The 16,982-nt window shown below is 38.3% G+C and overlaps 1 protein-coding gene across 1 annotated transcript in view; it reads left to right on the top strand.

Moving 5' to 3' along the window:
• OR2L13 (olfactory receptor family 2 subfamily L member 13) overlaps positions 1-16,105 on the top strand; it is a 202,084-nt gene extending 185,979 nt beyond the window's left edge. Inside the window, exon 5 of the mRNA XM_016942407.4 lies at positions 15,996-16,105. Within this exon, the coding sequence (XP_016797896.3) occupies positions 15,996-16,049 (54 nt within the window). The 3' untranslated portion in view covers positions 16,050-16,105. The remainder of the gene's footprint in view (positions 1-15,995) is intronic.
• Positions 16,106-16,982: the final 877 nt, after the last annotated feature.

Genomic DNA, 16,982 nt, shown 5'->3' with positions numbered 1-16,982 from the left:
AGTTCTTTTTAGATTCTGGATATTATTCGATTGTCAGATGCATAGACTGTGAAGATTTTTCTCCCATTCTCTGGTTTGTCTCTTAACTCTGTTGATTATTTCTTTTGCTGTGCAGAAGTTTTTTAGTTTAATTTAGTCTTATTTTTTATCCCATTTTTTTTTTGCATTTTCTTTTGGGTTCTTGGTCATGAAGTCTTTGCCTAAGCCAATGTCTAGAAGGGTGTTGCCAATGTTATCTTGTAGAATCTTTATGGTTTCAGGTTTCAGATGTAAGGCTTTGATCCACCTTGAGTTTATTTTTGTATAAGGTGAGAGATGAGGATTCAGTTTCATTCTCCTACATGTGGCTTGCCAATTATTCCAGCACCATTTGTTGAATAGGTTGTCCTTTCTCCAGTTTATGTTTTTGTTTGCTGTGTGGAAAGCCAGTTAGCTGTAAACATTTGGCATTATTTCTGGGTTCTCTATTCTGTTCAATTAGTCTATGTGCCGATTTTTATACCACTACCCTGCTTTCATGATTATGGCTTTATAGCACAGTCTGAAGTTGGGCAATGTGATATTTCCAGATTTGTTATTTTTTAGTTTTGCTTTGGTTATGAAGGCTCCATTTTGATTCCATATGAATTTGATGACTTTTTTTCTAGTTTTGTGAAGAATGATGGTGGCATTTTGATGGGAATTGTATTGAATTTGTAGATTGCCTTTGGCAGTATGGTCAAATACTGAATAGGAGTGGTGAGAGTGGACGTGGACATCCTTGTCTTATTCCGTTTCTTAGGGGAAATGCTTTCAGCTTTTCCCCATTCAGATTATTATTGGCTGTGGATTTGTCACAATTGGCTTTGCTTATCTTATGGTATGTCCCTTCTACACCGATTTTGCTGAGGATTTTAATCGTAAAGGCATGCTGGATTTTGTCAAATGCTTTTTCTTGTCTATCATGATGATAATGTGATTTTCCTGTTTAATTCTGTTTATGTGGGATATATCATATTCATTGACTTACGTATGTTAAGCCATCCCTGCATCCCCAGTATAAAACCCACTTGTACGTGGTGGATTATCTTTTTGATATGCTGTTGAATTTGGTTTGCTAGTATTTTTTTGATGAATTTTTCATCAGTGTTCATCAGGGATATTGGTCTGTAGTTTTATTTTTGTTATGTCCTTGTCTGCTTTTGGTATTAGGGTGATAGTGGCTTCATAGAATGATTTAGGGAAAATTCCCTCTTTATCTTTTGGAATAGGGTTAATAGGATTGGCACTAATTCTTCTTTGAATGTCTGATAGAATTCAACTGTGAACCTGTCTGGTCCTGGCCTTTTTGGTGTTGACATTTTGTTTATTACCATTTCAATCTCGCTGCTTATTTTTGGTCTGTTCAGAGATTTTATAACTTCCTCATTTAATCTTGGAGTTTTATACATTTCCAGAAATTTATCCATCTTCTCTAGGTCTTTTAGTTTATGTGCATAAAAGTGTTCATAGTAGCCTTGAGTAATTTTTTTGTGTTTCTGTGGTACCAGTTTTTTTTATCGCCTGTTTCCTTCCTTCCTTCCTTCCTTCCTTCCTTCCTTCCTTCCTTCCTTCCTTCCTTCCTTTCTTTTCTCTTTCTTTCAACAGAGTCTTGTTTTGTTGCCCAGGCTGGAGTGCAGTGGTGCAATCTGGGCTCACTGCAACCTGCGCCTCCTGGGTTCAAGAGATTCTCCTCCTCAGCCTTCTGAGTAGCTGGGATTACAGGCACATCCCACCATGCCTGGCTAATTTTCATATTTTTGGTAGAGACGGGGTTTGACCATGTTGGTCACGCTGGTCTCGAACTCCTGACCTCGTGATCTCCCTGCCTCGGCCTCCCAAAGTGCAAGGATTACAGGCATGAGCCACCACGTCTGGCACCTGTTTCATTTCTAGTTGAGCTTATTTAAATCTTTGCTTGGGTAATCTCACTAATTGTCTGTCTATTTTATTTATCTTCTCAAAGAATCAGCTTCTTGTTTCATTTATCTTTTGTATTTTTTTTGTTTCAATGTCATTTAGTTCTCCTCTGATCTTCGTTATTTCTTCTCTTCATCAAGGCTTGGGTTTGGATTGTTTTTGTTTATCCAGTTCAGTGAGGTATGACCTTAGATTGTCTATTTGTGTTCTTTCAGACTTTTGATGTAGGCATTTAATGTTATGAACTTTCCTCTTAGTACTGCTTTTGCTGTATCCCAGTGGTTTTGATAGGCTGTGTCACTATTTTCATTCAGTTTAAATAATTCTTTTTTAGTTTCCATCTTGATTTTATTGTTTACTCAATGATCTTTCAGGTGCAGATTGTTGAAATTCCATGTATTTGCCTGGTTTTGAGTGTTCCTTTGGAGTTGATTTCCGATTTTATTCCACTGTGGTCTCAGAGAGTACTGGATATAATTTTGATTTTCTTAAATATACTGAGGCTTGTTTTGTGGCCTATCATATGGCCTATCTTAGAGAATGTTCCATATGCTGATGAATAGAATGTATATTCTGCAGTTGTTGGGTAGAATGTTCTGTAAATATCTGTTAAGTCCATTTGTTGTAGCATATAGTTTAATTTCCTTGTTTCTTAGTTGACTTTCTGTTTGGATGATATGTCTAGTGTTCTCCGTTGAGTATTAAAGTATCCCAGTATTTTTGTATTGTTGCCTATCTGATTTCTTAGGACTGGTAATTTTTTTTTATATATTTGGGAGTTTCACAATTAGGTGGATATATATTTACAATTATGATACTTTCCTGTTGTACTAGTCCTTTTATCATTATATACTGTTGCTCTTTGTCTTTTTTTTTTATCTGCTGATGCTTTAAAGTTTGTTTTTTTTCTGATATAATAGTAGGTACTCCTGTGCACCTTTGGTTTACATTTGCATGGAATATCTTCTTCCACCCCTTTATATTAAGTTTATGTAAGTCCTTATGTGTTAGGTGAATCTCATGAAGATGGGGATGCTTGGTTGTCAAATTCTTATCTATTCTGTCATTCTGTATCTTTTAAGTGGAACATTTAGGCCACTAACATTAATGATAGTATTGAGATGTGAAGTACTGTTCTATCTGTTGTGCTCTTTGTTGGTTTCATTTTCATTCTGTTATTGTTATGTATGTCATGTGATATTTATGCTTTAGGGTGGTTCTGTTTTGGTGTAATCCAAGAATTTGTTTCAACTTTAGAACTCCTTATAGCAGTTCTTATAGTGCTGGGTTGGTAATGGTGAATTCTCCCAGCATTTGTTTGTCTGGAAATGACTGTATCTTTACTTCCTTTAAGAAGATTAGTTTCACTGAATAGAAAATTCTTGGCTGATAATTGTTTTGTTCAAAGGGGCTGAAAATAAGACCCCAATTCCTTCTATCTTATAAAGTTTCTGGTGAGAAATCTGCTGTTAATCTGGCAGGTTTTTCTTTATAAGTTACCTGATGCTTTTGTGTCATAGCTCTTACGATTCTTTCCTTCATCTTGACTTTAGATAACCTGTTGTTATGTGCCCTAGGGGCACCTTTTCAAGTATTCATATTTCTCAGCTGGTGGGCATGGCCTTAGAGAACCCAAGAGATTATTACCTTTGTCTTCGGCCCCCAAGGTGGGTAGAGAAGGTCCACCAGGTGTGGGCTAAGATAAGCTTGTCTGAGCTCAGCCTCTCCTTGGGTGGAGCTTGCTGTGCTGCTGCTGTGAGGTCAATGGGGGTGTAGTTTCCAGTCCAATGGAGTTATATTCCCAGGGGGATTATGGCTACCTCTGCTGCAACAAACAGGTCACCAGGAAAGTGAGAGAAAGCCAGCGGTTACAGGCCTCACCCAGCTCCCACACAGCCAGGAGTCCTAAAGCCCAGTCATACTTTCAGCGTGCCTCCGCAACAGCACCGAGTCTGTTTCCAGGAAGCTGGTGACCAGGGCTGAGAACTTGTTCCAGAACACGAGCCTCTCTGTTGAGAAAGCAAGCAGACTCACAGGTTTTCTGTGTCTCAGGGAGCCTACAGCAGGAATCCAGTTCCTTCAAAGGGTCTGTGGATTCTCTCAGCTTTCCCGGTATGTTTCTGCAGTAGTTCTTGGAGCGAAAGTTCACAATGTTTGAGTTTCCAGATGCTACTCTGTCCATCTGAGTGGGAGCTGCAAGCTAGTCCTGCCTCTTATCCACCATCTTAATTCTTATCAGCACATTAAAGTTTTATGCATTTTCAGTATCATAAATTTTGTGCTATGCATCCAGGTAGCATACACATCTTCTTTTCCCAATGTAAAAACTCAAAATTTTATTGATCCTCTTGAAATCTGCTTTGGAATTAAAGTTAATATACTGGAAGAGGGGCCAAGATGGCCGAATAGAAACAGCTCCCAGTGAGGCCAATGCAGAAGATGGGTGATTTCTGCATTTCCAACTGAGGTCCCCAGTTCATCTCATTGGGACTGGCTAAGTAGTGAGTGTGACCCACAGAGAGTGAGCAGAAGCAGGGCGGGGCATCGCTTCATCCAGGAGGTGCAAAGAGCCAGGGGACCTCCCTCCCCTAGCCAAGCAAAGAGGTGAGGGACTGTGCTGCCAGCCTGGGGTACTACGCTCTTTCCGTGGATTTTTGCAATCCACAGAATAAGATATTTCCTTGTGAGCCTACACTGCCAGGGCCCTGGGTTTCGAACACAAAACGGGGTGGCTGTTGGAGCTGGTGCTGAGTTGCAGGAGATTTTTCAGACTCCAACGGCACCTAGAACTCCAGTGCAACAGGAGAACTGTCCACTCCCCTGGAAAGGGGGCTGAAACCAGTGAGCCAAGTGGTCTTGCTCTCCGAATCCTACTCCCATTGAGCCCAGCAAGCTAAGAACCACTGGCTTGAAATTCCCACTGACAGCACCGCAGTCTGGAGTCGGCCTGGGACTATCGAGTTTGGTGTTGGGGTGGGTGGGGAAATGAGGAGGTCACCGTTACTGTGGCTTAGTAGGCGGTTTTACCCTGCTAGTGCTAAGGAGAATGGGAGGTTTGTACTGAGCAGAATTCACCACAGCACAGCAAATGAGCTGTGGACAGACTGCTTTTCTAGATTTCTCCTCACAGGGCAGGGCATCTCTGCAGGAAATCCAGAAGCTCCATGCAGGGGCTTACAGACAGAACTGTCATCGTCCTGGGACAGAGCACCTGGGGGGAGGACAGGCTGCAGTCACAGGTTCAGTGGACTTAATCTTTCCTGCCTGCCAGGTCTGAAGAGAGCAGCTGATTCTGACAAGGGGGTTCTCCCAGCACAGTGCTACAGCTCTGCTAAGGGACAGATAGCCTTCTCAAGCAGGTCCTGACCAGATGCCTCCTGACTGGGAGAGACCTCCCAATAGGGGTCGACAGACACCTCATACAGGAGAGCTCTGGCTGGCAACAAGCTGGTGCTCCTCTGGGACAAAGCTTTGAGGAAGGAGCAGACAGCGACCTTTGCTGTTTTATGGCCTCCACTGGTGATACCCAGGCCAACAGGGCCTGGAATGGGCCCCCAGCAAACTATAGCAGACCTCCAGAAGTGGGGCCTGGCTTAGAAGAAAAACTAACAGAAAGCAACAGCAATCAAAACATCAACAAAAATACCCACCCAAAAAACTGCTTCCAAAGATCATCAGCTTCAAAGATCAAAAGTAGGTAAATCCATGAAAATGAGGAAAAAACCAGTGCAAAACACTAAAATTTCCGGAAGACAGAATGTCTCTTCTCCTCCAAATGATTGCAATACCTTTCCAGGAAGGGTGCAGAACTGGATGGAAAATGAGATGGATGAATTGACGAAGTAGTCTTCAGAAGGTGGGTAATAACAAACTCCCTTGAGCTAAAGGAGCATGTTCTAACCCAAAGTAAAGAAGCTAAGAACCTGGATAAAAAGTTACTGTAGCTGCTTACTAAAATAACCAGTTTAGAGAGGAACAAAAATGACAAGATGGAACTGAAAAACACAGCATGAGAACTTCCTGAAGCACACACAGGTATCAATAGCTGAATTGATCAAACAGAAGAAAGGACATCAGAGAATGAAGATCAACTTACTGAAATAAGGCATGTAGACAAGATTAGATATCAAGCAGACAAAAGGATATCAGAGTTTGAAGGCCATCCTGCTGACATAAAGCATGCAGACAAGATTAGAGAAAAAAGAATAAAAAGAAACAAACAAAACCTGTGAGAAATATGGGATAATGCATAAACACAAGACATTCAGAATGGCACCAAGTTGGAAAACAACTTCAGGATATCATCCGGGAGAACTTACCCCAACCTAGAAAGACAGGCCAACATTCAAATTCAGGAAATGCAGACAACACCACTGAGATATTTCATGAGTAGATCAACCCCAAAACGCATAATCATCAGATTCTCCAAGGTTGAAATGAAGGAAAAACTATTAAGGGCAGCCAGAGAGAAAGTTCAGGTCACCTGCAAAGGGAAGCCCGTTAGACTAACAGCAGATATCTCAGCAGAAACCCTACAAGCTAGAAGAGAGTGGGGCAACTATTCAACATACTTAAAGAAAAGAATTTTCAACCCAGAATTTCATACCCAGGCAAACTAAGCTTCATAAGTGAAGGAGAAAGAAAATGCTTTCCACACAAGGAAATGATAAGGAACTTCATCACCACCAGGCCTGCCTTGCAAGAGGTCCCAAAGGAACCACTAAATATGAAAAGGAAAAACTGGTAGCAGCCACTGAAGTAACACAGCAAAATATGATGACCAATGATAGTATGAAGAAACTGCATCAACTAGTGTGCAAAATAACCAGCTAGCATCATGATGACGGGATCAAATTCACACATAACAATTTTAGCCTTAAATGTCAATGGGTGGAATCCCCAATTAAAAGACACAGACTGGCAAATTGGATAAAATATCAAGACCCATCAGTGTGCTATATTTAGGAGATCCATCTCATGCGCAAAGACACACAGAGGCTAAAATAAAGCGATAGAGGAGAGTTTACCAAGCAAATGGAAAGCAAAGGAAAGCAGAAGTTGCAATCCTACTCTCTGATAAAGCAGACTTTAAAGCAACAAAGATCAAAAAAGTAAAACAAGGGCATTAAATGACGGTAAAGGGATCAATTCAACAAGAGAAACTAACTATTCTAAACACAGATGCACCAAATACAGTAGCATCCAGATTCATAAAGCCAGTTATAAGAGACCTACAAGGAAACTTAGACTCCCACACAATAATAGTGGGAGACTTTAACCCCCAACTGTCAATATGAAACAGACCAACAATACAGAAATTTAACACGGATATTCAGGATTTGAACTCTGCTCTGGATCAAGTGGACCTAACAGACGTCTACAGAACTCTCCACCCCAAATCAAAAGAATATACACTATTCTCAGTGCCACGTGGGGCTTATTCTAAAATCAACCATAATTGGAAGTGAAATACTCCTCTGCAAATGCAAAGGAATGGAAATTATAACAAACAAGGGCAACTGTTATAAGTGCCCTTGTCAGTGCAATCAAATTAGAACTCAGGATTCAGAAGCTCACTCAAACCGCACAGTTTCATGGATATTGAACAACCCGCCCCTCCTTGACTCCTAGCTAAATAACAAAAGTAATGCAGAAATCAAGAAATTCTTTGTAACCAATGAGAACAAAGAGACAACTTATCAGAATCACTGGGACATAGCTAAAGCATTGTTAAAAGGGAAATTTATAGCACGAAGTGCCAACATCAGAAAGCTGGAAAGATCTCAAATCAACACCCTGACATCAGAATTAAAAGAACTAGAGAAGAAAGAGCAAACAAATCCAAAAGTTAGCAAAAGACAAGAAATGACTAAGATCAGTGCAGAATTGAAGGAGATAGAGACACAAAAATCCCTTCAAAAAAATCAATGAATCCAGGGGCTAGTTTTTTTGAAAAAAATAACAAAATAGATAGACCACAGGCTAGACTATTGAAGAAAGGAGAGAAGAATCAAATAGACACAATAAAAAATGATAAAGAGGATATCACCAATGGCCCCACAGATATACAAATTACCATCAGAGAATACTATAAACACTTCTATGTAAATAAACTAGAAAACCTAGAAGCAATGGATAAATTCCTGGACACATACATTCTCCCCAGACTAAACCAGGAAGAAGTCAAATCCCTGATTAAACCAATAATAAGTTCTGAAATGGAGGCAGTAATTAATAGCCTACCAACAAAAAAAGCCCAGGACCAGATGTATTCACAGCCAAATTCTACCAGAAGTATAAAGAGAGGTTGGCACCATTTATTCTGAAACTATTCCAAATAATTGAAAATGAGGGGCTCCTCCCTAACTGATTTTATGAGGCCAGCATCATCTTGCTAACACAACATGGCAGAGACAAAACAAAAAAAGAAAACTTCAAGCCAATATCTCAGATGAACATTGATGTCAAAATCCTCAATAAAATACTGGCAAACTAAATCCAGCAGCACATCAAAAAGCTTATACACCCCAATCCAGCTGGCTTCCTCTCTGGGATGCAAGGCTGGTTCAATATATGCAAATCAATAAATGTAACCCGTCACATAAACAGAGCCAAAGGCAAAAACCACATGATTCTTTCAATAGATGCAGAAAAGTCCTTTGATAAAATTCAACATTCCTTCATATTAAAAACTCTCAATAAACTAGGTATTGGTGAAACATATCTCAAAATTATAAGTGCTATTTGTGACAAAGCCATAGGCAATATTATACTGAATCACAAAAGCTAGAAGCATTCCTGTTGAACACCAGCACAAGACAAGCATGCCCTCTCTCACCATTCCTATTCAATACAGTTTTGGAAGTTCTGGCCAGGGCAATCAGGCATTATATTTTAAAAAAGTATTCAAATAAAAAGAGAGGAAGTCAAATTGCCTTTTTGCAGGTGACATGATTCTATATTTAGAAAACTCCATCATCTCAGCCCAAAAACAACTTAAGCTGACAAACAGCTTCAGTAAAATCTCAGGGTACAAAATCAATGTGCAAAAATCACAAGCATTCCTATATACCAGCAATAGTCAAGCAGAGAGCCCGATCATGAATTAACTACCATTCTCAATTGCTACAAAGAGAATAAAATACCTAGGAATACAGCTAACAAGGGATGTGAAGGACCTCTCAAGGAGGACTACAAACCACTGCTCAAGGAAATAAGAGTGGACACAAAGAAATGGAAAAACATTCCATTCTTATGGATAGGAAGAATCAATATCATGTAAATGGCCATACTGCCCAAAGTAATTTATAGATTTAATGTTATTCCCTTCAAACTACCATTGACATTCTTCACAGCATTAGAAAATACTTCTTTAAATTTTATATGGAATCAAAAAAGAGCCTGTATAGCTAAGAAAATCCTAAACAAAAAGAACAAACCTAGAGGCATCATGCTACTTGACTTCAAACTATACTACAAGGCTACGGTAACCAAAACAGCATGGTGCTGGTACCAAAACAGACATATAGGCCAATAGAACAAAAGAGAGAATTCAGAAATAACACCGTATATCTACAGTCATCTAATTTTTGACAAATCTGAAAAAAACAAGCAATGGGGAAATTATTCCCTTTTTAATAAATATTGCTGGGAAAACAGGCTAACCATATGCAGAAAACTGAAACTAGATCCCCCTCCTTACACATTATACAAAAATTAAGATAGATTAAATACTTAAATATAAAACCCAAAAACATAAAATCACTAGAAGAAAACATAAGCAATACCATTCAGGACATAGTCATGGGAAAACACTTCATCACAAAAACACCAAAAGCAATTGCAACAAACCCAAAATTGACAAATTGGATCTAATTAAACTGAAGAGCTTCTGCACAGCCAAATAAACTAGCATCAGAGTGAAGAGGCAACCTACAGAATGGGAGAAAAATTTGCAGTCTACCCATCTCTCACAGTTCTAATATCCAGAATCTATAAGGAACATAAATGTACAAGACAAAACCAAACAACTTCATCAAAAAGTGGGCAAAGCATATGAACAGACACTTCTCAAAAGAAGACATTTATGCAGGCAACAAACATATGAAAAAGAGCTCATCATCAGTGATTATTAGAGAAATGCAAATCACAACGAGACACCATCTCACATCAGTCAGAATAGCGATTATTAAAAAGTCAAGAAATGTAATAAAGGAAGGTAACAACCCCATCTTTCAGGTTATAGGAAGAACCATAGGTCTAACTTCTGCTGTCATCTGACCCCACATTATAAAGCCTATTTAAAGTATGAAGTGGGTTATATTGAGTTAGCTATCAAAAAGAGTGAGATTTCATTCTATCTTTGCAAGCAGTTTGGTGAGTTGCCTGTGATGCATATTACATTCTCCTATAATACTTACTCAATAATTAAATTGTTTTATTTTCTTCTAAATTTATGAAGAGGATTCTTGGGTTCTGAGGAGAGTTTGTTTTTAAGCATATTTCTCTAGCAAAGTACAAAAACTCAAGTTGCACAAGTAAATTTTATGGAGTACTAGGAGGTGAAAATGCTGTAAAAATAAAACAAGATAGGGAAATAAAATTCATTATGTTTTGAAATTTTAAATGGAGTTTTCTGAGAAAGCATGGTTGAGGGGTTGATAGTTGAACACTGCTCACATGGCATGAGATCGAGAGCAGGTAGAGCCCTTAGTCTTAACTCTATAGGAGAGGAGAGGATCAAGTGCAAATAGCAACCTGTGTGTGAGTTAAAGAAAAAAAAAGTCAATGATGCATGTTAAAGCATAGTAAGGAAGGTTTTATTCAAAAACGTTGTGAGACAATATACAGGAATAATTCAGGGTGGTTGCAGAACAATATAAAAATCCAGGAAGAAGTTTTGCATGACTAGCAAAATTCATGCAAAACTCAGTTATTGCTTGTGAAAAGTCAATTATTGCTTTGCTTGAGTTTATAAATTATTCACTAAAAACAGCCTCAGGAAAACAGGACATTCAACAGAGATAAAAGAAAATACATCAACCAGCAACCCTAAAAATGGGCCAACCAGTCCAATAACAACATCTTGAAGGTGTACACAAGGTCACAAAGCATTGACCAAGAAAGCAATAATTAGCTGCCTTTTTAAGACTGTACACATTTTACAATAATGTTTTTATTATTTCCCCTAATTTCTCTTAAAAACTCCTGAACCAGAGGCACAACTCAGAAAGGCAGTCTTTGAATGCCGTTTAATGGCTCCTCTAGGTTGTTAGCTTCTCAAATAAAGGTAACTTTTTTTTTAAACACCAAACCCTGTGTCTTCAGTTTGTGGCTTTCAGACTACAAGTGGTCCAGACCTCAGTTTGGCTAAAAGAGCAGTGTAAACCAAAAATCAAATTCTAAGCCCCCAACTGACTGATGAATCTGCCTCTCAGCCAAGAACATTCCAAAGTAAACTTCAAATTGTTGTTCAGGCCATAATGGAAAGAGGGTGGAGGCTGAACATGCTTTATCCCTTATAAACTTCTCCCTTTGGAATTCAGGTACTACTGACCAACATCAACCATTAAAACAGATATACGTCTACAATAAAAACAGTAAAACATTGGTGCCATAAATTGAGTATGATACACAAAAAAGTAAAAATATTCCTTGTTGATGGATTTTAAGAATCAATATTGTTAAAACGTCTATACTACACAAAGCAATTTACAGATTCAAACTAATCTCTATCAAAATACCAATAACATTCTTCAAAAAATAGAAAAAATTCTAAAATGCATGTGGAATCCTAAAAGACCTAGAATACCCAAAGCAATCTTGAGCAAAAAGAAAAAAACTGGAGGAATCACATTGCCTGACTTAAAATTATACTAAGGAGCTATAGTAACGGAAACAGCATGATACTGACATTAAAAACAAACACATAGACTAATAGCATGGAAGAGAGAACCAGGAAGCAAATCCATACAGGGAAGTAATTTTTGACAAAGATACCAAGAACATATATTGGGAAAATATAGTCTGTTCAATAAAATGGTGCTGGGAAAACTGAATATCCTTATGAAGAAGAATGAAACTAGACACCTGTTTCTTGGCTTATACAAAAATCAAAATGTTTTAAAGCCTTTAATCTAAGACCTCAAACTATGAAACGACTAACAGCAAACATTGGGGAAACTCCCCAGGACATTGGACTGGGCAAAGATTTCTTGAGCAATTCTCTGGAGGCACAGCCAGTCAAAGCAAAGGTGGATAAATGGAATCAAATTAAGTTAAAAAGCATCTGCAGCACAAAGAAAACAATCAACAAAGTAAAGAAACAATCCAGAGAATGGGAGAAAATATTTTAAAACCACCCATCTAACAAGAAATTAGTAACCAGAATATATAAGGGGCTCAAACAACTCTATAGGAAAAAGTCTAATAATCCTTTTTTTTTTTTTGTAGTTTACATTATGTAGTGATCTTTTTTATTCCTACTAGTTTTTGCTTTTTATTATTATTATTATACTTTAAGTTTTAGGGTACATGTGCACAACGTGCGGGTTTGTTACATATGTATACATGTGCCATGTTGATGTGCTGCACCCATTAACTCGTCATTTAGCATTAGGTATATCTCCTAATGCTATCTCTCCCCCCTCCCCCCACCCCACAACAGTCCCTGGTGTGTCATCCATTTTTAAAATGGGCAAAAGATGGGAATAGACTTTCTCCAAAGAAGACACACAAATGGCAAACTGGTATATCAACAGTAAAAAATACTATACTTAAAAAGTTAAAAATATTATAGAATTTTCCTATGATCCAACACTTTTACTTCTGGGTACATACTCCAAAAATCTGTAAGGAGGCTCCAGTCCTCAGGGGGCTCCAGTCCTCAGGGGGCTCCAGTCCTCAGGCGGCTCCAGTCCTCAGGGGGCTCCAGGCCTCAAGCGGCTCCAGGCCTCAGGCGGCTCCGGCCCTCAGTGGGGCGCTGCACAACCCGCGATCCGCGTGGCTCCATCTGAGTCCCTGGTTAGGCTCCCTTGGTCCCTGCGTTCCCTCGCCTCCCTCTCCTGTCCTCTTCCTCAGTCCCACCCAGCAGGGCACCAAGGTGAGAGGAGCCCCGCTGGAAAGGAAGCATGTGGACTCCGGGTTCAGCACCTCCTCCAGAAGCACAGGACGTGCGACCTTCAGCCTTTGCGCCCACCTCCGCGCCACCAGCCCAGCAGTAGCTGGGAACGGAGCTGTCCCCCTCCAGTCTCCTCCCGCCTCACCACCGAGCAAATTCTGTGCAGCTAAGAGAATAAACGCATGCGGAACAGAAGGCGTTTTCAGAAACTAGTTTCCAACCAACAGATCCAGCTTGTACTTCCGATGCACGGTCACGTGCATTTCTCCTCAAAGGACTTCATCTATAACATCCTCACCATTAAATAAAGACAGGGCTTGTCTACTCTAGGGCAGGATGAGTAGGTCTGTGAACGTTTTCTGAAAGAATGTGATGAGAAAATTCGAGAAGAGCGTGAAGAAATCAAACACAAAACTGGCAGAACAGGATGAGGCATTTGTGAAGTTCACGCTTGGTGAAATAATGTGACGCTCTGGCGCTGGCTCTTACGTTTCATGACTCACACATTCTGCATTTGCCGCTGCCTTATTCCTTGCTGACTTATTGCAAAGGGTCCCAATTTTTCCTGACACAATGCCAGGATCCCTCGGTGAATACAGGTTTTTGCAAGCTTTTGACAATGGCAACCACTCTTAGGCCCTAGCAACTGGTTTTGGACATTTCCCCGATCTCAGCACCACTTAATGTGGACCTTTGCTACCTATATTAATACAGTTTTGGCTCCTTATTTTAATATGTTTGAAAAGGACTAAAGGGGGATATTCTAAAACATATCCTTCGCTGGTTGTGTAAATGAAACTAGAATGACAATGCAGAGGAAGTTAGTGTGATTTTAATTGTGTGGTACAACCAGTACATAACCAGTTATTAAAAATTGAGAAAGTAATCCCAGGACAATCTGAAGCAAATAGCCACAGCACTTCTTGAGAAATAGTGAAGGGGGAAGCCATTCCTGTATTCCAGGAGTTCTTGGGCATTCAGAATGGGTTTGTGATTTTTTTAAGTGTTTTATTTTTTCTATCAGTCTTTTAAACACATGTTTATTACGGCATTTTTCCCAGTATATTATTGTTTTACCTCTTTGGTAGTACTGGAATTTAGTTTAAAGAATAGAACATTTACTCCCTCGAAAAAAGAAAGAAACAAGTGAGAGTATTTAACAAAAAATGCAGGTTTTATTATGTCTAGAGGCAAAGAACAAAGAACATACATTCAGGTTATGTGCACACAGACTTCTACTAATTTCTAATATTTTATTTATTATTTTATTTTTATATTTTAAATGTTATTTTTGAGATGGAGTCTTGCACAGTCCCCCAGGCTGGAATGCCATGGCGTGATCTCAGCTCACTGCAACCTCCACCCCTCAAGTTGAAGTGATTCTCCTGCCTTAACCTCCTGAGCAGCTGGGATTACAGGCCTGTGCCACCACGCTGGCAAAGTTTTGTGTTTTGAGTTTAGAAAGAGTTTCACCATTTTGGTCAGGCTAGTCTCAAACTCCTAAACTCAAGTGATCCGTCAGCCTCAGCCTCCCAAAGTCCTAAGATTACACGCATGAGGATCCGTACATGGCCTGTAATATTTTATTTTAAGCTGGTGATGGGTACATTGGTGTTTTATTTGTTTTATACATTATCTTCCACTGAAATATTTATGAAGATACAAAATAACTATCATTGTAATTGAGGCTATGAACAATTTAAGGAAAACAATACAATTATCAGTAAAAGCAGGATATCATTCAATACAATTCAGTGAACATTTATTGAACAAAGCATTGGTAAAAGAGATAAAATGGGATTTTGCTAATGTGCTGAATCTATCTACCTAAGCCTCAGACAAACACTATATCTAATGGAGAACCATAATTGCTAAAGGCTTAAGGTACTCATTAATATTATTCTTCAACATTTTAACAATATACATTTTAATCAATGAAGTAAGGAAAAATAGATTAATTTGGAAAGCGATCTAAAGTTGTTCAGCCATTGTATATAATATTTTTCTATGCAATAAGAAATACAAAAATAAAAATAGCATTCTTGGATTCAAGGTCTATAAGCAACAATTAATAGATTTCTATATATTAACTAAAAGAAATAGAAGAAGTAATACACACAATATTCCATACGCTAGAGCAACAAAATAGAAAATTCCCCATTAACATTTTATTTTATAATAATAACTTTTACAGAAAATATATACAGTAGTTTTAAGGGATAGAAAGCATATTAAGGAACATACATATAGAATTAGAATTATGTAGGGAACCTCAAGATGTTAAAAGTGCCAATTCTACCCAAGCATATCTTGCTTTGATGATGGAGCAGAAGGAACAGTGAAGAGAAACCATAGAAGAGGAAGGATATTAGCCCTGAATGCCCTGACTGCCATTCTCTAGCTCTGCGACTTAAGTCAATTTACTTAAGCTTCTGCCCTCAGTTTCACATGTAAAAAAAATGACAGTATAATTAAAGATATTATATTATAATATATACATGTGTCTAATAGGGGTATCTGACATACACAATGGTTGTAGGTGTTATGTGAGTTTACAGTTTTGTTTTGTTTTTTTTTAACCATAGTGCCAGTTATACAGAAAGCACTTGGTGTGTTTCACCTCATCATGTGAGAGAGAGGGAGAAGTTTCAGAAAGTTTCCACTGATCTACAGGGAAGGGGACATAATTATCTTTGTAGTATTTTCAAGAAAAGGAAGCTAATTTGGCTTCATGTCCTAAGAGAGGAGATGGAAGGAAATACAAACTTTGATAATTAAAGACAAGGGAATGGATTCCCCAAGGGCTAAAAATTTAAGTTTTTGTCTTTTCATTCATTTGTCAATAACAATAAAAATTCCAACTGTATGTTAGGTGCTTTTTTCCTGATGATGGAAACATAAAAACATGTAAGATATTCATATATTTTTGCCTTTTTAGGAACCTGCAATCTTACTGAAAATACATATTATTCAGATAAGTACTAAGAGGTAAGTTAACCAAGCGCAAACAAGACTGTGTATAAGCTAGTACTGAAATTTCTGCTGAACGTGCTGATGATTGATTTCATTTCTTATGTCATTTTTGGGCTGAGAATTTTTTGAATTTTATTCTATTTTATCTGTACAATATGACTTTGAGAAATGTGGTACAACCTGAGGCAGAAGGAGTGGTTACCTGTCCCAGCTTATCAATGTGAAAGATTGGATAAAATCCATTATTTTTATTTTTTCATGTCCTGGCATTCTAGATTTGTAAAAGATATTGATAGTGAATGGGAGTCAGAGGAGAAAAGTAGCAGATGAGAGCGGGACATGATTTGAAAGTTTTGGCCACATTCTCTTTTCTTTTAATAATTGTAGCTCATGCAGGATGAGAACTCCTAAACCAAAAATCTAATATCCAAACTACTCCAAAATCGGAATCTTTTTGAGTGCTGACATGAGACTGTGTCACTCTTGCTTTCTGATGGTTCAGTGTAGACAAACTTTCTCCCTTACACAAAATTATTTTAAAATATGGCATAAAATTACCTTCAGGCTATGTGTATAAGGTATACATAGAACATAAGTTAATTTTGTCTCCACTCTTGGGTTCCATTCCCAGGACATCTCCTTATACATATGCAAATATTTCAAAGTGTGAGAAAAATCTGCAATCTGCAACACATCTGGTCCCAAGCATTTTGGATAAGGAATCCTCAACCTGTATTAATGAATGCTTACATCTGTCATGTGCTCCTCTAAGACATTTACACCTATTATTTAAATATGTTTTTAAACTTCAAGTATACAAAAATGTTTATTTACAACAAATATGTTGGATATACATTTTGTAAAATGCTTTAAAATATTACCAGTGCTTTTGAAACACAGCTTACCTCTCTTTCAGGCCAATTTTGTAGGTAATCATTATTCCAGTATTGCT

Source organism: Pan troglodytes, chromosome 1, assembly GCF_028858775.2.
Source record: "Pan troglodytes isolate AG18354 chromosome 1, NHGRI_mPanTro3-v2.0_pri, whole genome shotgun sequence".
Classification (NCBI taxonomy): domain Eukaryota; kingdom Metazoa; phylum Chordata; class Mammalia; order Primates; family Hominidae; genus Pan; species Pan troglodytes.
The sequence above is the reverse complement of the archived record's forward strand: the minus strand, read 5'-3'. Positions and strand labels throughout refer to the sequence as shown.